The sequence below is a fragment of the Cannabis sativa genome, unplaced genomic scaffold, assembly GCF_029168945.1.
Source record: "Cannabis sativa cultivar Pink pepper isolate KNU-18-1 unplaced genomic scaffold, ASM2916894v1 Contig7, whole genome shotgun sequence".
NCBI lineage: Eukaryota > Viridiplantae > Streptophyta > Magnoliopsida > Rosales > Cannabaceae > Cannabis > Cannabis sativa.
Window position 1 is genome coordinate 7,462,490 of NW_026870043.1, and position 25,003 is coordinate 7,487,492.

Here is a 25,003-nt window from a genome sequence, read left to right on the forward strand (position 1 = left end):
TGGTATCAGAGCGCCAAGGTTTTTAAACTTCTTATAGACCGATCGAACATGTACAATGATCGTCAGAGACAAGCTCAACCCATTGTGCAGTAAGTGCTGAGAGTAAATGCTTTACTGCTTGTATGATCATTTATTTACAGCTTTCCATTTTAGGCAGTATGCCAGCATCTAGAGTATTATGTGATTTATGATGCCATGCTTTGAATGTTATATGATAAATGTTAATTTAATTGGAATGAATAGTTGAGTTAGGGTTTAAGGCAATGAGTGCATAAGTGTGTTATTGGTGCTTAAGTTGTCGGGGTTGTTGATTACAGGGTTATTTGTAAAAATGGACCCTCTGTATTCATCTAGACCACATGGTGAGCGTGTAGAGCCTGGTGGAAACCAGACCAATCCACCGGCACCGCTTGCACCTCCGTAGAATTCAGGGGATAATGCGGGGGTCGGCAATGATAATCTGCCTGTTGACTGGCAACAGATGTTTCAAGAAATGCGAGGTATCATACTTCGTCAAGAGGAATAGTTTCATCAGTTAAGGAAATCAGTGCCAGTTGCCCTTGTTGAGCAAGTGTTACCACCAGCACCTATGCCTGTGGTAGGTAACTAGGGGTTTATGTTGCCGCATAGAGACTCGGTGTTTGAGTGGTTTGTGAAGCTGCAACCTCCAACTTTTCTGGGAGGTACTGACTTAATTAATGTTGAGTAGTGGATGAGTACAATCACCCGTATCTTTGATAATATGCGGGTGACGAGAATAGAGAGAGTAAATTGTGCAACTTTCATGTTACAAGATCATGTACGCATCTGGTGGGATATAGTGGGGCAGACTCGTGATGTTAGTGTGATGACTTGGGAAGAGTTCAAGAGTTTGTTTGAGGAAAACCTTATAACATCGCTGTGAGGACTGCACATAGGGAGGACTTTGTGAAATTGACTCAAGGGAAAATGTCTGTGGCCGAATACACTCTGGAGTTTGATCGGCTGTCCAAATTTGCTGGTGATCTGGTGGCTACAGATTTCACCAAAAAAAAAAAGAAATATGTTAGAGGACTTAATGCCACAATCAGTTAGGACTTGAAGATTACCACTACTCATGACACTTTGTATAAGAAAGTGGTAGAGCTAGCCTTAATTGCCAAGGAGGCTAAGCAGCATGTAACAAAGGAGTAGATAGCAAAGGATGCACCACGACATCAAATCCTCCTGCTAGTGGTAATATCAATAAGGGGACCAATGGTGGTAACCATGATCACAAAGGGAAGGCTAATGCTTCCAGAATATCAGGGAATAATAGAAAGTTTTGGGGAAACAGAGGTGGCCGTCAAGGCCGCGGATCTTCATTCCGATCTTATCCTGAGTGTCCAAAATGTAAGAAACACCATCAGGGTGTATGTCAGGCCAAGACTTGTTTCCAGTGTGGCATGTGTTGGAAATTTTTTTACCAGGATCTTAGATCTACTTACATGTATGTTGAATAACATCCTAAATATGAACTTCTAAAACGATTATGAAATAAACACATATAAAGTATGAGAAATCTTACATTGGGTGCAGCAGAATAAAATGTCTCCTTCCGTTCAGATCTTTAACCCTTCTATCCTTTCTGTCGCAGAGTATTATCAAGATCTGAACCTGGATCTCTTTCTCTCCTTCTTTAGTGCTGAAACTGCTTCTTGTTGAATGTCTTTCTTCACGATCTACCTCACTATGATTGAGGTATCACTTGCTGTGTGTGGGCACTACTCTAATCACTAAGTGGTTTCGAAACTTCAAGGAAGAAGAAGAGTAAGAACTGGCAGCTAGGGTTTAGAAAGAGAAGGCTCAGGTTTTTCTCTGAATGAAAGTGTAATTTTCCTGAAGCTTTCTCTATCTTTTTATAGCATTCAACTAGGGTTAGGTTTGAATTACTTGGCATTAAAATAATGAAAATATCAGATGATAAAGCCTATAAAAGTGGCCAGCCTAGGCAATGTGGATTTGGGCCTTACTTTTGCAATTTTGCAGTTTCATCATTTCTGCATCTCATTTTCTCAAAAACGCCAATTTTCAAATTCAACCATTTAAATGCGAATTCTAACTATTTAATCACTATAAATAATTATTAAATAATATTGTCATTTATCATATTTATTAATTGAACCATACAAAGTATCATAATTAACAAATATGCCCTAAAAACTCTTTCTTTACAATTTCGCCCTTACTTAGTGAAAAATTCACAAATAGACATAGTCTAATTTGAGAGTTATAATTGGTTAATCAAAACCAAATATATGAGTCTTACAAGCAATCTTATCCCAACTAGTGGGGGACCATGGGTCTATATAATCGAGCTTCCAATAAGCAGAACAAAAATTTATAACCTAAATTCACTGACTTATTAATTCTTCGTTGAATCCACGCATAGAACTTAGAATTGCACTCTTAGTATATAGAATGCTCTATATGTTCCCCCATATAGACACATCATTAGTTATCCATTGTTATAATCCTAATTTGATCAATGATCCTCTATATGAATGATCTACACTGTAAAGGGATTAGATTACTGTTACACCCTACAATGTATTTTATCCTTAAAACACTTAACCTGGTATAAATGATATTTCAGCTTATGTGAAATTTGTACTCCACCATTTATTTTCGTTTGGTCAAGCTCGAAGGAGATTATCCTTCACTTACTATTCGCCAGATAGAAGATATAGATTCCATGTTTATGTTAGCGCTCCCACTCAATTGCACTACCGTGTTCCCAAAATGTACGTATCACCCTGACCCAAAAGTAGGCTTAACTAACAAATCAAAGAACACGAATAACCTCTTGAGATTGAGCCTAATCATAACAGGATTAAGATCATTTTATCTAGTATCAACTAGGCGATATTGACTTGAATAGATATTACGGTAAGTTTAATAAATCTAAGTCAAAGTTCAATATCGGTCCGTTCCGATGCATACTCCATGCATCCAACCTGAGCTTTACTTTAACCAATGCTCTGGAAAGAACATAGCATTTCTCCAAATACAAGTAAACTCTGTTGTAGATTATCATATCAGTAAAACCCTGTGTCTGATAAATCTAGAAACTTTATTCACATAGTCATGTTTACTTTCCAATATGTTGACAACACAATAAACAGGATCAAGTATGTGAAAAGGGTTTCAGATGAATTTATAAATCATATAGACAAGCAATTGATAAGATGAACCAAAACATACACAAATAAATGAAAAATACTTCTGTTTCTTTATTGATGTTGAATAAACTGGATTACATTGAAATGGAGTTTTATCTAGGGCATAAAACCCAACAAACTCCAACTTGCACTAGTATAAAACTAATCAGTACATATCAATTAATCCTAAATTCTGACAGTGCTTTTCAAATGCAGTCACGGCCAAGACTTTGGTGAATGGATCAGCTAAGTTGTCTTCTGTGTCCACTTTCTCAACTAGTACATCCCCTCTTGCCACATATTCTCTGATGATGTGATACTTCCTTTCTATGTGTTTGCTTCTCTTGTGGCTTCGAGGTTCCTTACTGTTGGCTATTGCTCCATTATTATCACAAAGTAGGACCACAGGCTTTTCCATTCCAGGCACGACACCGATACTGGTGAAGAACTTTCTTAGCCACACAAGCTCTTTAGCAGCTTCTGCTGCAGCTATGTATTCAGCTTCCATCGTTGAGTCCGATATCGCGGTTTGTTTTGCACTTCTCCAAACCACTGCTCCACCCCAAAGAGTAAACACCATCCCAGATGTAGATTTCTTGTCTTCAAGACATGCCTGGAAATCTGAATCAGTATAGCCTATGGGATTTAAAGCACCACCCTTGTAGACTAACACAAGATTCCTTGTACTCTTTAAGTATTTCAGAATATACTTAACTGCATTCCAATGTTCCTGTCCTGGATTAGACTGATACCTGCTCACGATTCCAGCTGCATAGCAGATGTCAGGTCTAGTGCATAACATTGCATACATTAGTCTTCCAATTGCAGAAGCATAGGGAATTTTCGCCATGTCCTCTATCTCTTGAGGATCAGTAGGAGACTATTCCTTAGATAGACGGATACCATATCTAGAAGGCATATTCGCCCCATTGGTGTTGTTCATGGAGAATCTCTCTAAAACTTTATCAATGTAGGTTGTTTGAGAGAGAGCAAGAGATCTGTTCCTCCGGTTTCTGATAATCTGAATACCAAGAACATAGGCTGCTTCACCCAAATCTTTCATATCGAATTGAGTGTTAAGCCATTCCTTGATGTGAGTCATTTTCTTGATATTGTTTCCAATAATCAAAATGTCGTCAACATAAAGGACCAGGAATATGTTGGGTTTTATGCCCTAAATAAAACTCATTTCAATATAATTAGATTTACTTATTAATATAGATCATAAATAACATTTAATGTTGAATGGTTCAGTTGTAATATCCTAGAAAATAAATAATATTTAAATGGACATATTTTATTAAATATGTAATTACTTGGGAAATGAAGTAGGATTATGATCTTACTTAGGTAATTGTTGAGCAATTAATTAATGAAATACGTTATTTTGGGCCCGGTAATTGTGGAAATTTAGCTATGTGGTTAGCAATGTCACGACATTAAATGAAAGAATTATTTTGAGAATATCCCGGATTAAGTTAGAATTTTAGTAGAATGTCGGATTGGGGAATTAGTAAAATTACCAAAATGCCCCTAGGGTTTTTTTTAAAAAAAAAATATATTGTGAGAGGGGTAAATTAGGAAATTCAAAGGAATTTTTTTTGACTTTTCTTCTTTTATTTTCTGCTGCCTATTGTTTATTTAAGGAAGGAAATTTTAAAAAAAAAAAAACAAACACTTCACTTAAGTTAGAAAGAAACCTTCCAAGGCAAGGAAGCTTCACTCCTTCTCCTTCTCCTTCTCTTCTCTCTTTCGTGACCTAGAGCTAGCCAAAACCAGGGGATTCATTTGGATTTCTCTCAGCTTTTGAGCAAGTTGGATACCCAAGATCATCCTAGAAGCTTTGAAGGTAAGTTCTTTTCCTTGAGGATTGAAGATTTCACTAATTTAGGTTGGTTTTGGATGAGGGTTGTAGGATTTCGTGGCTGTATGTTTAGTCTGGGTTGTGATGGTGTTTTTAGGTCTCTTTTTGGGTGTGTTGAAGTTAGTATCATGTGATTTTAATGGCTGTTTAGTTTGAATGCAATTGATTAAGTAATTTGAGCTTGATTTTCATGTGAGATGGTGATTTTGAGGTAAGTGGTGAATTGAGATTGAATGATGTGTTGGATATGTTGTATTTGGTATATTGAACTGTTCTGGAAGTGCAAATTAGGTCTGAAATGGTTTTGGTTCGAGCTGGAGGAGAAAAACCAGAATTTTTCTGGTCTGGCAGCAACCGGTCGACCGGTTGGTTCTGCTGTATCAGAACCGGTCGACCGGTTACAGCAGGGGAAAAATTTCTCGGGTTTTCTCTGAACCGTGTTTAGCTCGGGGTTGAACCTAGTACCTGCCTTTGAATAATTTTGAGTTATTTGAATTATTATATAGATGGTGAAGGCTTAGTCTAATCGGTTTTAAATTAGGGTTTTAATCCGGAATATTATGTTAAGGTATTTATTGTGTTTCAATTGTCGTGACATAGGACCGGGATTGCCTAGCTTGTTTTTCCACCCAGGTCGGCCATATTCTTGACTCCTGAATTAAGGTAAGAAAAGTGGTAAGCACCGTATGTGGTTAAAAATCAATGAATGAATGGAGGTGACCTTAATTATTATCATGATGTTGATTAAAGCTTATTAAGCCTAGGTTATGACCTAGGGTTGGAAACGGTTATTACCGTTATGAGTAATTACTCTTGAAACCGCGGTTAGGTTTCTTACTTATCGTTTGCTTTATCGGGCAACGATAGTGACATATTCAGCTCGTATGTAACGAGTGGTAAAAAGTGGTACTTTATTAAGTACCAGGAATGTGAGATGTTTAAGGGAATGTTTATTATTATCAAATAGTGAGTAAGCATAATGGCATGAAATTAAGTTGATAATCATTTTCTTTCAATTATTGTTTTGATCACTTTCTTGCTGAGTCTCTGTGACTCACTGGTGCTTTATGGTGCAGGTAAAGGAAAGGCTAAAGTCGAGCAACCATGAGTTTATGGTCGCAGCAGCAATGTACATACCAGCCGTAGGCAGCCCAGTTTACAGGATGCTCTATTTTGATTGTATTTTGGAAAATATAAAGCTTATGTTGTAAAATACTTTGAAACCAGTTTGTAAATATTTTGAAAACAGGGGGACCCCATAAATCATGTTACTTATCTTTTGTTAAACAATTTAAAGGTTGAGTTTTAACTATCAAAAATTTAATTACCCACACTTTTAGTATAATTACATCTTATATAATTATTGGTATTTTAAATAAAGTGCACACACGTGGCGTCCCTGTTGGACAGGGCGTTACAACATGGTATCAGAGCGCCAAGGTTTTTAGATCCTGAAGACTGGTTTGATATGTACATTGGCTGCAAGGACCTGATTGACTCATGGTTTAGTAAGCTTTAAGTTAAAAGATAGCTTGTTAATTTTCTGATTACCTGATTATTTGAATTATGTGGATATCAGAATGTTGTGGAAAGAATTATAATATATGGAAATACTTATCAGCATTGTTATTACTTGGAATGTGATCGCAGGTGTATAGTTATGCACCCAAGGCGGACTGGTAGGGGTACCCGCGAGCTAGCTGGGCTCGGGGCTGCCGGTGAGGGTGAGAACCCTTTACCACCACCTAATTGGGAACAGTTATATGCTGCTATGCAAGAAACTATTCGGCAGCAGGGTGAGCAAATCAGAGAATTAAGAGAGCAGCGAGCTCAGCCTGCTCTAAATCTTAATCCTGATCCTCCGGCACCTCTTGTAGTGCCACCGGATGCAGGGAATCGTTTGGAACCATTGTATGAACGGTTCAGGAAGCAGAATCCGCCAGTGTTTGAGGGTGGTGCTGATCCACTCAAAGCGGAGCAATGGATGAGTATGATAACATCCATTTTCGATTTTATGCGAGTTGAAGATAATGACCGGGTCAGGTGTGCTACCTATATGCTACGAGATGATGCCCGTATTTGGTGGGAGATTGTATCTCAGGGCCATGATCTGAATAATATGACCTGGGAAACTTTTCGGGCCTTATTTTATGAGAAGTATTATAATGAGTCTATTAAGGCAGCAAAGGCAGAAGAGTTTATACGGTTAACTCAGGGTAGTATGACTGTGACAGAGTATGCTACTAAGTTTGATCGACTGGCAAAGTTTGCCTCAGATGAGGTGGCTACTGAAGCTGCTAGAAAAGCAAAGTTCATTCGGGGGCTGGATGAACACATCGCCCGGGATGTGATTGTTGCTTCTAAACAATCGGGGGTTGCCCGAACTTATGCTCAGATAGTTGAGTTGGCTTTAGTTTCTGAGGGTGCAGAGGCTCAGATACGAAAGAAAAATATTGCCAGAAGAGATTCATGGAAGCAAACAGCAGGTGCTGGTTCGGGTAGAGGTACTGATTTTGGTGACCGCAGGAAAAGACCTAGTGAATCATCAGCAGCAGGCCCAAACAAAAGATTCCAGGGTAACCAAGGTTTCCGTCGTAGTGGGAATGAAAACTTGCGGACTTTTCCTAAATGTCCGAGGTGTAAAAAGCAACACCTGGGCGAGTGTCAGGCTAGGGCCTGTTTCCACTTTGGAATGGTGGGTCATATGAAGAGAAATTGCCCACAATTGCTACGGTTAGAGCAAAAGAAGGATGATACACCCGCTCTGCCCATTGTTGCCACGACTCAAGGCGAGGCCGATGCCGGTCCTTCTCTTGTGACGGAGTCGGCTTTACGTTGCCGGTACTTTATTGACTGTGTTAATTGATTACGGTGCGACCCATTCTTATATTTCAAGTAGAATAATTGAGCGGTGAATAAACCTAGTGATGTGCTTTCTAGAGGTTTTGGAACCTTGTTGCCCTCTTTGGGGAGTTGGTTATCTCCAGCAGGTGGGTTCGATCCCTTCCAGTGTTTGTGGAAGGAAGAGAGTTATCAGTTGATCTGATAGAATTAAATCTGGAGGATTTTGATGTTATTTTGGGGATGGATTGGCTTGCTAAATACAACGCCACCATTGACTGTAAACGAAAGATGGTAACTTTTCAGCCTGAGGGCGAGGACCCCTTTGTATTTGTGGGTAAGATGCAAGGATCTCGGATTCCCTTAATTTCAGCCCTCAAGGCAAGGGATTTGTTGTGTGAGAGGTGCATTGGTTTCTTGGCAAGTGTTGTGGATATTTCCAGGGAACCACTAGCGGGACCGGAGCATGTCCTAGTGGTTCGAGAATTTCTGGATGTGTTCCCAGAAGAGTTACCAGGGTTGCCACCAAAACGTGAAATTGATTTTGAGATTGATTTAATACCGGGAGGCGAGCCGGTATCGAAAGCTCCTACGGGATGGCACTGCGGAGGCCGAAAGAGTTAAAAGTTCAATTACAGGGGATGATGGATTTAAAATTTACTAGACCTAGTACTTCACCTTGGGGTGCACCGGTTTTGTTTGTGAAAAAGAAAGATGGAACATTAAGAATGTGTATAGATTATCGGGAGTTAAACAAATTAACAGTGAAGAACAAGTACCCTCTGCCAAGAATAGATGATTTATTTGATCAGTTGCAAGGTAAAACTGTCTTTTCTAAAATTGATCTTCGATCTGGTTATCACCAACTGAGGATTCGAGAGGAGGATATTCCCAAGACAGCTTTTCGGACCCGGTATGGTCATTATGAATTCCTGGTAATGTCCTTCGGATTAACAAATGCCCAGGCATTTATGGACTTGATGAACCGAGTGTTCAAAGATTTTCTGGATGATTTTGTTATTGTCTTTATCGATGATATTCTAATTTATTCAGACTCGGAAGAGACTCACGAAAGACATCTTCGAATGGTATTACAACGTCTGAGGGAGCATAAGTTGTATGCCAAGTTTAAGAAATGTGAATTCTGGTTACCTCAGGTGAGTTTCTTGGGGCATGTGGTGAGTAAAGATGGTATTTTAGTGGATCCAGTAAAGATTGAAGCACTGCGTGACTGGCCTCGACCTAAGTCAGCAACTGAAGTTAGAAGTTTCCTGGGGTTAGCAGGGTATTACCGAAGATTTGTTGAGGGCTTTGCAAAGATTTCTACGCCTTTAACTGAGTTGACCCGAAAGAATTGTAAGTTTGTTTGGACTGACAAGTGTGAAGGTAGTTTTCAGGAATTGAAGCAAAGGTTGATTACCGCTCCGGTGCTAACCTTACCAAAAGGTGATGAAAAGTTTGTGATTTATTGTGATGCATCCAAACAAGGGTTAGGTTGTGTTCTTATGCAGTCAGGGAAAGTGATTGCTTATGCATCCAGGAAATTGAAGGAGTATGAACAACGATATCCTACCCATGATTTTCAATTAGCAGCGGTTGTCTTTGCACTAAAAGTTTGGCGTCACTATCTATACGGTGAGAAGTTTGAAATTTATACAAATCACAAAAGCCTCAAGTACTTTTTCACTCAGAAGGATTTAAATATGAGGCAACGACGATGGTTAGAACTGGTCAAAGATTATGACTGCGAGATTCTCTACCACCCTGGTAAAGCAAATGTGGTAGCGGATGCTCTAAGTCGGAAAGGACTAGGGCAAGTTTGTGAACTAAAGGAAATCTCAGCAAAGTTGGCTGAGGATATGACGAGAGCGGGAATTGAATTTGTAATTGGAAAACTTGCTAATATCACCATACAGTCTAACCTATTGGAAAGAATTAGAGTAGCCCAACAAGGTGACCTTGAGCTACAGGGACATAAGGAGAAGTTAGAGGCTGGATTGGCAAGAGACTTTTCGTGCTTATCTGATGGGTTGTTGCGATACAAAAACAGAATACGTATGCAGGTTGATAAAGAAATCAGACAAGAGATTCTTGATGAATCTCATACTACACCGTACTCCTTACACCCGGGAACAACCAAGATGTATCATGATGTGAAAGCTTTATACTGGTGGCCGGGTATGAAGAGGGATATTGATGAATATGTGTCAAAATGCTTAACCTGTCAACAAATTAAAGCAGAACACCAAAGGCCGGCAGGTTTACTGCAACCTCTAAAGATTCCTGAATGGAAATGGGAAGACATCACCATGGATTTTGTGGTAGGATTGCCCAGAACAGTAGGGTATTATGATTCTATTTGGGTGATAGTGGATCGATATACTAAGTCTGCTCACTTTCTCCCGGTGAGGACAACGTATACAGTGGATCAATATGCTGATTTGTATATTAAGGAGATAGTTCGACTTCATGGTGCCCCAAAGTCGATAGTTTCAGATCGAGATCCAAAATTTACATCCAAATTCTGGGAAAGTTTACAGCAAGCAATGGGTACTAAGTTGAAATTCAGTACAGCTTTTCATCCTCAAACCGATGGTCAATCTAAAAGGACTATCCAGATACTTGAGGATATGTTGAGAGCATGTGTAATGGACTTTCAAGGTTCTTGGAACAAGTACCTACCTCTGATTGAGTTTTCTTATAACAATAGTTATCAGAGTACCATTGGCATGGCTCCGTATGAGATGCTTTATGGGAGGAAATGTCGATCACCTATTCACTGGGATGAGGCTGGTGAACGTAGATATCTTGGACCAGAAGCTGTCCAAAGAACGAGCGAGGCTATTGAAAAGATTCGAGCTCGTATGCTTGCTTCCCAAAGTAGACAGAAAAGCTACGCAGATCCAAAGCGTAGAGATGTTGAATTCCAAGTTGGGGATTTTGTTTTTCTTCGGGTGTCCCCAATGAAGGGAATTCGAATGTTCGGGAAGAAGGGAAAGTTGAGTCCTAGATTTATTGGTCCATTTGAGATTCTTGAGAAAGTAGGTCAGGTAGCTTATCGGTTGGCTCTACCTCCTGCTTTATCTGGAGTTCATAACGTGTTTCATGTCTCGATGCTTCGGAAATATGTATCTGATACAACTCATATCTTAAGTTATGAAGACATTGAGCTTCAAACCGACCTGTCGTATGAAGAACAACCAGTACAGATCTTAGACAGGAAAGAAAAGGTGTTGCGAAACAAGACTATTCCACTAGTCAAAGTGTTGTGGCGGAACAGCAAAGTTGAAGAAGCGACTTGGGAATTAGAGTCGCAGATGCGGGAGCTATATCCCGAGCTTTTCAGGTAAATTTCGAGGACAAAATTCCTATAAGTGGGGGATAGTTGTAATATCCCAGAAAATAAATAATATTTAAATGGACATATTTTATTAAATATGTAATTACTTGGGAAATGAAGTAGGATTATGATCTTACTTAGGTAATTGTTGAGCAATTAATTAATGAAATACGTTATTTTGGGCCCGGTAATTGTGGAAATTTAGCTATGTGGTTAGCAATGTCACGACATTAAATGAAAGAATTATTTTGAGAATATCCCGGATTAAGTTAGAATTTTAGTAGAATGTCGGATTGGGGAATTAGTAAAATTACCAAAATGCCCCTAGGGTTTTTTTTTTTTAAAAAAATATATTGTGAGAGGGGTAATTTAGGAAATTCAAAGGAATTTTTTTTGACTTTTCTTCTTTTATTTTCTGCTGCCTATTGTTTATTTAAGGAAGGAAATTTTAAAAAAAAAAAAACAAACACTTCACTTAAGTTAGAAAGAAACCTTCCAAGGCAAAGAAGCTTCACTCCTTCTCCTTCTCCTTCTCTTCTCTCTTTCGTGACCTAGAGCTAGCCAAAACCAGGGGATTCATTTGGATTTCTCTCAGCTTTTGAGCAAGTTGGATACCCAAGATCATCCTAGAAGCTTTGAAGGTAAGTTCTTTTCCTTGAGGATTGAAGATTTCACTAATTTAGGTTGGTTTTGGATGAGGGTTGTAGGATTTCGTGGCTGTATGTTTAGTCTGGGTTGTGATGGTGTTTTTAGGTCTCTTTTTGGGTGTGTTGAAGTTAGTATCATGTGATTTTAATGGCTGTTTAGTTTGAATGCAATTGATTAAGTAATTTGAGCTTGATTTTCATGTGAGATGGTGATTTTGAGGTAAGTGGTGAATTGAGATTGAATGATGTGTTGGATATGTTGTATTTGGTATATTGAACTGTTCTGGAAGTGCAAATTAGGTCTGAAATGGTTTTGGTTCGAGCTGGAGGAGAAAAACCAGAATTTTTCTGGTCTGGCAGCAACCGGTCGACCGGTTGGTTCTGCTGTATCAGAACCGGTCGACCGGTTACAGCAGGGGAAAAATTTCTCGGGTTTTCTCTGAACCGTGTTTAGCTCGGGGTTGAACCTAGTACCTGCCTTTGAATAATTTTGAGTTATTTGAATTATTATATAGATGGTGAAGGCTTAGTCTAATCGGTTTTAAATTAGGGTTTTAATCCGGAATATTATGTTAAGGTATTTATTGTGTTTCAATTGTCGTGACATAGGACCGGGATTGCCTAGCTTGTTTTTCCACCCAGGTCGGCCATATTCTTGACTCCTGAATTAAGGTAAGAAAAGTGGTAAGCACCGTATGTGGTTAAAAATCAATGAATGAATGGAGGTGACCTTAATTATTATCATGATGTTGATTAAAGCTTATTAAGCCTAGGTTATGACCTAGGGTTGGAAACGGTTATTACCGTTATGAGTAATTACTCTTGAAACCGCGGTTAGGTTTCTTACTTATCGTTTGCTTTATCGGGCAACGATAGTGACATATTCAGCTCGTATGTAACGAGTGGTAAAAAGTGGTACTTTATTAAGTACCAGGAATGTGAGATGTTTAAGGGAATGTTTATTATTATCAAATAGTGAGTAAGCATAATGGCATGAAATTAAGTTGATAATCATTTTCTTTCAATTATTGTTTTGATCACTTTCTTGCTGAGTCTCTGTGACTCACTGGTGCTTTATGGTGCAGGTAAAGGAAAGGCTAAAGTCGAGCAACCATGAGTTTATGGTCGCAGCAGCAATGTACATACCAGCCGTAGGCGACGAGTTTACGGGATGCTCTATTTTGATTGTATTTTGGAAAATATAAAGCTTATGTTGTAAAATACTTTGAAACCAGTTTGTAAATATTTTGAAAACAGGGGGACCCCATAAATCATGTTACTTATCTTTTGTTAAACAATTTAAAGGTTGAGTTTTAACCATCAAAAATTTAATTACCCACACTTTTAGTATAATTACATCTTATATAATTATTGGTATTTTAAATAAAGTGCACACACGTGGCGTCCCTGTTGGACAGGGCGTTACAACATGGTATCAGAGCGCCAAGGTTTTTAGATCCCGAAGGCGGTTTGATATGTACATTGGCCGCAAGGACTCGATCGACTCATGGTTTAGTAAGCTTTAAGTTAAAAGATAGCTTGTTAATTTTCTGATTACCTGATTATTTGAATTATGTGGATATCAGAATGTTGTGGAAAGAATTATAATATATGGAAATACTTATCAGCATTGTTATTACTTGGAATGTGATCGCAGGTGTATAGTTATGCACCCAAGGCGGACTGGTAGGGGTACCCGCGAGCTAGCTGGGCTCGGGGCTGCCGGTGAGGGTGAGAACCCTTTACCACCACCTAATTGGGAACAGTTATATGCTGCTATGCAAGAAACTATTCGGCAGCGGGGGTGAGCAAATCGAGAGAATTAAGAGAGCGACGAGCTCGGCCTCGCTCTAAATCTTAATCCCGATCCTCCGCACCTCTTGTAGTGCCACCGGATGCGAGGAATCGTTTGGAACCATTGTATGAACGGTTCGGAAGCGAATCCGCCGTTGTTTGAGGGTGGTGCTGATCCACTCAAAGCGGAGCAATGGATGAGTATGATAACATCCATTTTCGATTTTATGCGAGTTGAAGATAATGACCGGGTCAGGTGTGCTACCTATATGCTACGAGATGATGCCCGTATTTGGTGGGAGATTGTATCTCAGGGCCATGATCTGAATAATATGACCTGGGAAACTTTTCGGGCCTTATTTTATGAGAAGTATTATAATGAGTCTATTAAGGCAGCAAAGGCAGAAGAGTTTATACGGTTAACTCAGGGTAGTATGACTGTGACAGAGTATGCTACTAAGTTTGATCGACTGGCAAAGTTTGCCTCAGATGAGGTGGCTACTGAAGCTGCTAGAAAAGCAAAGTTCATTCGGGGGCTGGATGAACACATCGCCCGGGATGTGATTGTTGCTTCTAAACAACCGGGGGTTGCCCGAACTTATGCTCAGATAGTTGAGTTGGCTTTAGTTTCTGAGGGTGCAGAGGCTCAGATACGAAAGAAAAATATTGCCAGAAGAGATTCATGGAAGCAAACGGCGAGTCTTGGTTCGGGTAGAGGTACCGATTTTGGTGACCGCGGGGAAAAGACCTAGTGAATCATCGGCGGCGAGGCCCAAACAAAAGATTCCAGGGTAACCAAGGTTTCCGGCGTAGTGGGAATGAAAACTTGCGGACTTTTCCTAAATGTCCGAGGTGTAAAAAGCAACACACAGGCGAGTGTCAGGCTAGGGCCTGTTTCCACTGTGGAATGGTGGGTCATATGAAGAGAAATTGCCCACAATTGCTACGGTTAGAGCAAAAGAAGGATGATACACCCGCTCCTGCCCGAGTGTTTGCCCTGACTCAAGCTGAGGCTGATGCTGGTCCTTCTACTGTGACAGGTCAGCTTTCTGTTGCTGGTACTTTATTGACTGTGTTAATTGATTCTGGTGCGACCCATTCTTATATTTCAAGTAGAATAATTGAGCAGCTGAATAAACCTAGTGATGTGCTTTCTAGAGGTTTTGGAACCTTGTTGCCTACTGGGGAGTTGGTTATCTCCAGCAGGTGGGTTCGATCCCTTCCAGTGTTTGTGGAAGGAAGAGAGTTATCAGTTGATCTGATAGAATTAAATCTGGAGGATTTTGATGTTATTTTGGGGATGGATTGGCTTGCTAAATACAACGCCACCATTGACTGTAAACGAAAGATGGTAACTTTTCAGCCTGAGGGCGAGGACCCCTTTGTATTTGTGGGTAAGATGCAAGGATCTCGGATTCCCTTAATTTCAGCCCTCAAGGCAAGGGATTTGTTGTGTGAGAGGTGCATTGGTTTCTTGGCAAGTGTTGTGGATATTTCCAGGGAACCACTAGCGGGACCGGAGCATGTCCCAGTGGTTCGAGAATTTCTGGATGTGTTCCCAGAAGAGTTACCAGGGTTGCCACCAAAACGTGAAATTGATTTTGAGATTGATTTAATACCAGGAGCTGAGCCGGTATCGAAAGCTCCCTACAGGATGGCACCTGCAGAGCTGAAAGAGTTAAAAGTTCAATTACAGGGGATGATGGATTTAAAATTTACTAGACCTAGTACTTCACCTTGGGGTGCACCGGTTTTGTTTGTGAAAAAGAAAGATGGAACATTAAGAATGTGTATAGATTATCGGGAGTTAAACAAATTAACAGTGAAGAACAAGTACCCTCTGCCAAGAATAGATGATTTATTTGATCAGTTGCAAGGTAAAACTGTCTTTTCTAAAATTGATCTTCGATCTGGTTATCACCAACTGAGGATTCGAGAGGAGGATATTCCCAAGACAGCTTTTCGGACCCGGTATGGTCATTATGAATTCCTGGTAATGTCCTTCGGATTAACAAATGCCCCGGCAGCATTTACGGACTTGATGAACCGAGTGTTCAAAGATTTTCTGGATGATTTTGTTATTGTCTTTATCGATGATATTCTAATTTATTCAGACTCGGAAGAGACTCACGAAAGACATCTTCGAATGGTATTACAACGTCTGAGGGAGCATAAGTTGTATGCCAAGTTTAAGAAATGTGAATTCTGGTTACCTCAGGTGAGTTTCTTGGGGCATGTGGTGAGTAAAGATGGTATTTTAGTGGATCCAGTAAAGATTGAAGCACTGCGTGACTGGCCTCGACCTAAGTCAGCAACTGAAGTTAGAAGTTTCCTGGGGTTAGCAGGGTATTACCGAAGATTTGTTGAGGGCTTTGCAAAGATTTCTACGCCTTTAACTGAGTTGACCCGAAAGAATTGTAAGTTTGTTTGGACTGTTAAGTGTGAAGGTAGTTTTCAGGAATTGAAGCAAAGGTTGATTACCTCTCCGGTGCTAACCTTACCAAAAGGTGATGAAAAGTTTGTGATTTATTGTGATGCATCCAAACAAGGGTTAGGTTGTGTTCTTATGCAGTCAGGGAAAGTGATTGCTTATGCATCCAGGAAATTGAAGGAGTATGAACAACGATATCCTACCCATGATATTGAATTAGCAGCGGTTGTCTTTGCACTAAAAGTTTGGCGTCACTATCTATACGGTGAGAAGTTTGAAATTTATACAGATCACAAAAGCCTCAAGTACTTTTTCACTCAGAAGGATTTAAATATGAGGCAACGACGATGGTTAGAACTGGTCAAAGATTATGACTGCGAGATTCTCTACCACCCTGGTAAAGCAAATGTGGTAGCGGATGCTCTAAGTCGGAAAGGACTAGGGCAAGTTTGTGAACTAAAGGAAATCTCAGCAAAGTTTGCTGAGGATATGACGAGAGCGGGAATTGAATTTGTAATTGGAAAACTTGCTAATATCACCATACAGTCTAACCTATTGGAAAGAATTAGAGTAGCCCAACAAGGTGACCTTGAGCTACAGGGACATAAGGAGAAGTTAGAGGCTGGATTGGCAAGAGACTTTTCGTGCTTATCTGATGGGTTGTTGCGATACAAAAACGAATACGTAATACTTAGGTTGATAAAGAAATCGGTACAAGAGATTCTTGATGAATCTCATACTACACCGTACTCCTTACACCCGGGAACAACCAAGATGTATCATGATGTGAAAGCTTTATAATTGGTGGCGGGTATGAAGAGGGATATTGATGAATATGTGTCAAAATGCTTAACCTGTCAACAAATTAAAGCAGAACACCAAAGGCCGGCAGGTTTACTGCAACCTCTAAAGATTCCTGAATGGAAATGGGAAGACATCACCATGGATTTTGTGGTAGGATTGCCCAGAACAGTAGGGTATTATGATTCTATTTGGGTGATAGTGGATCGATATACGAAGTCTGCTCACTTTCTCCCGGTGAGGACAACGTATATAGTGGATCAATATGCTGATTTGTATATTAAGGAGATAGTTCGACTTCATGGTGCCCCAAAGTCGATAGTTTCAGATCGAGATCCAAAATTTACATCCAAATTCTGGGAAAGTTTACAGCAAGCAATGGGTACTAAGTTGAAATTCAGTACAGCTTTTCATCCTCAAACCGATGGTCAATCTAAAAGGACTATCCAGATACTTGAGGATATGTTGAGAGCATGTGTAATGGACTTTGAAGGTTCTTGGAACAAGTACCTACCTCTGATTGAGTTTTCTTATAACAATAGTTATCAGAGTACCATTGGCATGGCTCCGTATGAGATGCTTTATGGGAGGAAATGTCGATCACCTATTCACTGGGATGAGGCTGGTGAACGTAGATATCTTGGACCAGAAGCTGTCCAAAGAACGAGCGAGGCTATTGAAAAGATTCGAGCTCGTATGCTTGCTTCCCAAAGTAGACAGAAAAGCTACGCAGATCCAAAGCGTAGAGATGTTGAATTCCAAGTTGGGGATTTTGTTTTTCTTCGGGTGTCCCCAATGAAGGGAATTCGAATGTTCGGGAAGAAGGGAAAGTTGAGTCCTAGATTTATTGGTCCATTTGAGATTCTTGAGAAAGTAGGTCAGGTAGCTTATCGGTTGGCTCTACCTCCTGCTTTATCTGGAGTTCATAACGTGTTTCATGTCTCGATGCTTCGGAAATATGTATCTGATACAACTCATATCTTAAGTTATGAAGAGATTGAGCTTCAAACCGACCTGTCGTATGAAGAACAACCAGTACAGATCTTAGACAGGAAAGAAAAGGTGTTGCGAAACAAGACTATTCCACTAGTCAAAGTGTTGTGGCGGAACAGCAAAGTTGAAGAAGCGACTTGGGAATTAGAGTCGCAGATGCGGGAGCTATATCCCGAGCTTTTCAGGTAAATTTCGAGGACAAAATTCCTATAAGTGGGGGATAGTTGTAATATCCCAGAAAATAAATAATATTTAAATGGACATATTTTATTAAATATGTAATTACTTGGGAAATGAAGTAGGATTATGATCTTACTTAGGTAATTGTTGAGCAATTAATTAATGAAATACGTTATTTTGGGCCCGGTAATTGTGGAAATTTAGCTATGTGGTTAGCAATGTCACGACATTAAATGAAAGAATTATTTTGAGAATATCCCGGATTAAGTTAGAATTTTAGTAGAATGTCGGATTGGGGAATTAGTAAAATTACCAAAATGCCCCTAGGGTTTTTTTTTTAAAAAAAAATATATTGTGAGAGGGGTAATTTAGGAAATTCAAAGGAATTTTTTTTGACTTTTCTTCTTTTATTTTCTGCTGCCTATTGTTTATTTAAGGAAGGAAATTTTAAAAAAAAAAAAACAAACACTTCACTTAAGTTAGAAAGAAACCTTCCAAGGCAAAGAAGCTTCACTCCTTCTCCTTCTCCTTCTCTTCTCTCTTTCGTGACCTAGAGCTAGCCAAAACCAGGGGATTCATTTGGATTTCTCTCAGCTTTTGAGCAAGTTGGATACCCAAGATCATCCTAGAAGCTTTGAAGGTAAGTTCTTTTCCTTGAGGATTGAAGATTTCACTAATTTAGGTTGGTTTTGGATGAGGGTTGTAGGATTTCGTGGCTGTATGTTTAGTCTGGGTTGTGATGGTGTTTTTAGGTCTCTTTTTGGGTGTGTTGAAGTTAGTATCATGTGATTTTAATGGCTGTTTAGTTTGAATGCAATTGATTAAGTAATTTGAGCTTGATTTTCATGTGAGATGGTGATTTTGAGGTAAGTGGTGAATTGAGATTGAATGATGTGTTGGATATGTTGTATTTGGTATATTGAACTGTTCTGGAAGTGCAAATTAGGTCTGAAATGGTTTTGGTTCGAGCTGGAGGAGAAAAACCAGAATTTTTCTGGTCTGGCAGCAACTGGTCGACCGGTTGGTTCTGCTGTATCAGAACCGGTCGACCGATTCTGACGGGGAAAAATTTCTCGGGTTTTCTCTGAACCGTGTTTAGCTCGGGGTTGAACCTAGTACCTGCCTTTGAATAATTTTGAGTTATTTGAATTATTATATAGATGGTGAAGGCTTAGTCTAATCGGTTTTAAATTAGGGTTTTAATCGGAATATTATGTTAAGGTATTTATTGTGTTTCAATTGTCGTGACATAGGACCGGGATTGCCTAGCTTGTTTTTCCACCCAGGTCGGCCATATTCTTGACTCCTGAATTAAGGTAAGAAAAGTGGTAAGCACCGTATGTGGTTAAAAATCAATGAATGAATGGAGGTGACCTTAATTATTATCATGATGTTGATTAAAGCTTATTAAGCCTAGGTTATGACCTAGGGTTGGAAACGGTTATTACCGTTATGAGTAATTACTCTTGAAACCGCGGTTAGGTTTCTTACTTATCGTTTGCTTTATCGGGCAACAATAGTGACATATTCAGCTCGTATGTAACGAGTGGTAAAAAGTGGTACTTTATTAAGTACCAGGAATGTGAGATGTTTAAGGGAATGTTTATTATTATCAAATAGTGAGTAAGCATAATGGCATGAAATTAAGTTGATAATCATTTTCTTTCAATTATTGTTTTGATCACTTTCTTCGAGTCTCCGTGACTCACCGGTGCTTTATGGTGCAGTAAAGGAAAGGCTAAAGTCGAGCAACCATGAGTTTATGGTCGCAGCAGCAATGTACATACCAGCCGTAGGCAGCCCAGTTTACAGGATGCTCTATTTTGATTGTATTTTGGAAAATATAAAGCTTATGTTGTAAAATACTTTGAAACCAGTTTGTAAATATTTTGAAAACAGGGGGACCCCATAAATCATGTTACTTATCTTTTGTTAAACAATTTAAAGGTTGAGTTTTAACTATCAAAAATTTAATTACCCACACTTTTAGTATAATTACATCTTATATAATTATTGGTATTTTAAATAAAGTGCACACACGTGGCGTCCCTGTTGGACAGGGCGTTACAACATGGTATCAGAGCGCCAAGGTTTTTAGATCCTGAAGACTGGTTTGATATGTACATTGGCTGCAAGGACCTGATTGACTCATGGTTTAGTAAGCTTTAAGTTAAAAGATAGCTTGTTAATTTTCTGATTACCTGATTATTTGAATTATGTGGATATTAGAATGTTGTGGAAAGAATTATAATATATGGAAATACTTATCAGCATTGTTATTACTTGGAATGTGATCGCAGGTGTATAGTTATGCACCCAAGGCGGACTGGTAGGGGTACCCGCGAGCTAGCTGGGCTCGGGGCTGCCGGTGAGGGTGAGAACCCTTTACCACCACCTAATTGGGAACAGTTATATGCTGCTATGCAAGAAACTATTCGGCAGCAAGGTGAGCAAATCAGAGAATTAAGAGAGCAGCGAGCTCAGCCTGCTCTAAATCTTAATCCTGATCCTCCGGCACCTCTTGTAGTGCCACCGGATGCAGGGAATCGTTTGGAACCATTGTATGAACGGTTCAGGAAGCAGAATCCGCCAGTGTTTGAGGGTGGTGCTGATCCACTCAAAGCGGAGCAATGGATGAGTATGATAACATCCATTTTCGATTTTATGCGAGTTGAAGATAATGACCGGGTCAGGTGTGCTACCTATATGCTACGAGATGATGCCCGTATTTGGTGGGAGATTGTATCTCAGGGCCATGATCTGAATAATATGACCTGGGAAACTTTTCGGGCCTTATTTTATGAGAAGTATTATAATGAGTCTATTAAGGCAGCAAAGGCAGAAGAGTTTATACGGTTAACTCAGGGTAGTATGACTGTGACAGAGTATGCTACTAAGTTTGATCGACTGGCAAAGTTTGCCTCAGATGAGGTGGCTACTGAAGCTGCTAGAAAAGCAAAGTTTATTCGGGGGCTGGATGAACACATCGCCCGGGATGTGATTGTTGCTTCTAAACAACCGGGGGTTGCCCGAACTTATGCTCAGATAGTTGAGTTGGCTTTAGTTTCTGAGGGTGCAGAGGCTCAGATACGAAAGAAAAATATTGCCAGAAGAGATTCATGGAAGCAAACAGCAGGTGCTGGTTCGGGTAGAGGTACTGATTTTGGTGACCGCAGGAAAAGACCTAGTGAATCATCAGCAGCAGGCCCAAACAAAAGATTCCAGGGTAACCAAGGTTTCCGTCGTAGTGGGAATGAAAACTGGCGGACTTTTCCTGAATGTCCGAGGTGTAAAAAGCATCACCTGGACGAGTGTCAGGCTAGGGCCTGTTTCCACTGTGGAATGGTGGGTCATATGAAGAGAAATTGCCCACAATTGCTACGGTTAGAGCAAAAGAAGGATGATACACCCGCTCCTGCCCGAGTGTTTACCCTGACTCAAGCTGAGGCTGATGCTGGTCCTTCTACTGTGACAGGTCAGCTTTCTGTTGCTGGTACTTTATTGACTGTGTTAATTGATTCTGGTGCGACGCATTCTTATATTTCAAGTAGAATAATTGAGCAGCTGAATAAACCTAGTGATGTGCTTTCTAGAGGTTTTGGAACCTTGTTGCCTACTGGGGAGTTGGTTATCTCCAGCAGGTGGGTTCGATCCCTTCCAGTGTTTGTGGAAGGAAGAGAGTTATCAGTTGATCTGATAGAATTAAATCTGGAGGATTTTGATGTTATTTTGGGGATGGATTGGCTTGCTAAATACAACGCCACCATTGACTGTAAACGAAAGATGGTAACTTTTCAGCCTGAGGGCGAGGACCCCTTTGTATTTGTGGGTAAGATGCAAGGATCTCGTATTCCCTTAATTTCAGCCCTCAAGGCAAGGGATTTGTTGTGTGAGAAGTGTTGTGGATATTTCCAGGGAACCACTAGCGGGACCGGAGCATGTCCCAGTGGTTCGAGAATTTCTGGATGTGTTCCCAGAAGAGTTACCAGGGTTGCCACCAAAACGTGAAATTGATTTTGAGATTGATTTAATACCAGGAGCTGAGCCGGTATCGAAAGCTCCCTACAGGATGGCACCTGCAGAGCTGAAAGAGTTAAAAGTTCAATTACAGGGGATGATGGATTTAAAATTTACTAGACCTAGTACTTCACCTTGGGGTGCACCGGTTTTGTTTGTGAAAAAGAAAGATGGAACATTAAGAATGTGTATAGATTATCGGGAGTTAAACAAATTAACAGTGAAGAACAAGTACCCTCTGCCAAGAATAGATGATTTATTTGATCAGTTGCAGGGTAAAACTGTCTTTTCTAAAATTGATCTTCGATCTGGTTATCACCAACTGAGGATTCGAGAGGAGGATATTCCCAAGACAGCTTTTCGGACCCGGTATGGTCATTATGAATTCCTGGTAATGTCCTTCGGATTAACAAATGCCCCGGCAGCATTTATGGACTTGATGAACCGAGTGTTCAAAGATTTTCTGGATGATTTTGTTATTGTCTTTATCGATGATATTCTAATTTATTCAGACTCGGAAGAGACTCACGAAAGACATCTTCGAATGGTATTACAACGTCTGAGGGAGCATAAGTTGTATGCCAAGTTTAAGAAATGTGAATTCTGGTTACCTCAGGTGAGTTTCTTGGGGCATGTGGTGAGTAAAGATGGTATTTTAGTGGATCCAGTAAAGATTGAAGCACTGCGTGACTGGCCTCGACCTAAGTCAGCAACTGAAGTTAGAAGTTTCCTGGGGTTAGCAGGGTATTACCGAAGATTTGTTGAGGGCTTTGCAAAGATTTCTACGCCTTTAACTGAGTTGACCCGAAAGAATTGTAAGTTTGTTTGGACTGACAAGTGTGAAGGTAGTTTTCAGGAATTGAAGCAAAGGTTGATTACCGCTTCGGTGCTAACCTTACCAAAAGGTGATGAAAAGTTTGTGATTTATTGTGATGCATCCAAACAAGGGTTAGGTTGTGTTCTTATGCAGTCAGGGAAAGTGATTGCTTATGCATCCAGGCAATTGAAGGAGTATGAACAACGATATCCTACCCATGATATTGAATTAGCAGCTGTTGTCTTTGCACTAAAAGTTTGGCGTCACTATCTATACGGTGAGAAGTGTGAAATTTATACAGATCACAAAAGCCTCAAGTACTTTTTCACTCAGAAGGATTTAAATATGAGGCAACGACGATGGTTAGAACTGGTCAAAGATTATGACTGCGAGATTCTCTACCACCCTGGTAAAGCAAATGTGGTAGCGGATGCTCTAAGTCGGAAAGGACCAGGGCAAGTTTGTGAACTAAAGGAAATCTCAGCAAAGTTGGCTGAGGATATGACGAGAGCGGGAATTGAATTTGTAATTGGAAAACTTGCTAATATCACCATACAGTCTAACCTATTGGAAAGAATTAGAGTAGCCCAACAAGGTGACCTTGAGCTACAGGGACATAAGGAGAAGTTAGAGGCTGGATTGGCAAGAGACTTTTCGTGCTTATCTGATGGGTTGTTGCGATACAAAAACGAATACGTATGCTAGGTTGATAAAGAAATCAGACAAGAGATTCTTGATGAATCTCATACTACACCGTACTCCTTACACCCGGGAACAACCAAGATGTATCATGATGTGAAAGCTTTATACTGGTGTCCGGGTATGAAGAGGGATATTGTTGAATATGTGTCAAAATGCTTAACCTGTCAACAAATTAAAGCAGAACACCAAAGGCTGGCAGGTTTACTGCAACCTCTAACGATTCCTGAATGGAAATGGGAAGACATCACCATGGATTTTGTGGTAGGATTGCCCAGAACAGTAGGGTATTATGATTCTATTTGGGTGATAGTGGATCGATATACGAAGTCTGCTCACTTTCTCCCGGTGAGGACAACGTATACAGTGGATCAATATGCTGATTTGTATATTAAGGAGATAGTTCGACTTCATGGTGCCCCAAAGTCGATAGTTTCAGATCGAGATCCAAAATTTACATCCAAATTCTGGGAAAGTTTACAGCAAGCAATGGGTACTAAGTTGAAATTCAGTACAGCTTTTCATCCTCAAACCGATGGTCAATCTGAAAGGACTATCCAGATACTTGAGGATATGTTGAGAGCATGTGTAATGGACTTTGAAGGTTCTTGGAACAAGTACCTACCTCTTATTGAGTTTTCTTATAACAATAGTTATCAGAGTACCATTGGCATGGCTCCGTATGAGATGCTTTATGGAAGGAAATGTCGATCACCTATTCACTGGGATGAGGCTGGTGAACGTAGATATCTTGGACCAGAAGCTATCCAAAGAACGAGCGAGGCTATTGAAAAGATTCGAGCTCGTATGCTTGCTTCCCAAAGTAGACAGAAAAGCTACGCAGATCCAAAGCGTAGAGATGTTGAATTCCAAGTTGGGGATTTTGTTTTTCTTCGGGTGTCCCCAATGAAGGGAATTCGAAGGTTCGGGAAGAAGGGAAAGTTGAGTCCCAGATTTATTGGTCCATTTGAGATTCTTGAGAAAGTAGGTCAGGTAGCTTATCGGTTGGCTCTACCTCCTGCTTTATCTGGAGTTCATAACGTGTTTCATGTCTCGATGCTTCGGAAATATGTATCTGATACAACTCATATCTTAAGTTATGAAGACATTGAGCTTCAAACCGACCTGTCGTATGAAGAACAACCAGTACAGATCTTAGACAGGAAAGAAAAGGTGTTGCGAAACAAGACAATTCCACTAGTCAAAGTGTTGTGGCGGAACAGCAAAGTTGAAGAAGCGACTTGGAAATTAGAGTCGCAGATGCGGGAGCTATATCCCGAGCTTTTCAGGTAAATTTCGAGGACGAAATTCCTATAAGTGGGGGATAGTTGTAATATCCCAGAAAATAAATAATATTTAAATGGACATATTTTATTAAATATGTAATTACTTGGGAAATG

The 25,003-nt window shown here is 40.0% G+C and overlaps 1 protein-coding gene across 1 annotated transcript in view; it reads left to right on the plus strand.

Moving 5' to 3' along the window:
• Positions 1-948: 948 nt before the first annotated feature.
• Positions 949-25,003, plus strand: part of LOC133033401 (uncharacterized) — a 55,687-nt gene continuing 31,632 nt past the window's right edge. Inside the window, exons 1-5 of the mRNA XM_061108115.1 lie at positions 949-1,069; positions 21,516-21,899; positions 21,949-22,191; positions 22,420-23,313; positions 24,091-24,219. Of these exons, the coding sequence (XP_060964098.1) occupies positions 949-1,069; positions 21,516-21,899; positions 21,949-22,191; positions 22,420-23,313; positions 24,091-24,219 (1,771 nt within the window). The remainder of the gene's footprint in view (positions 1,070-21,515; positions 21,900-21,948; positions 22,192-22,419; positions 23,314-24,090; positions 24,220-25,003) is intronic.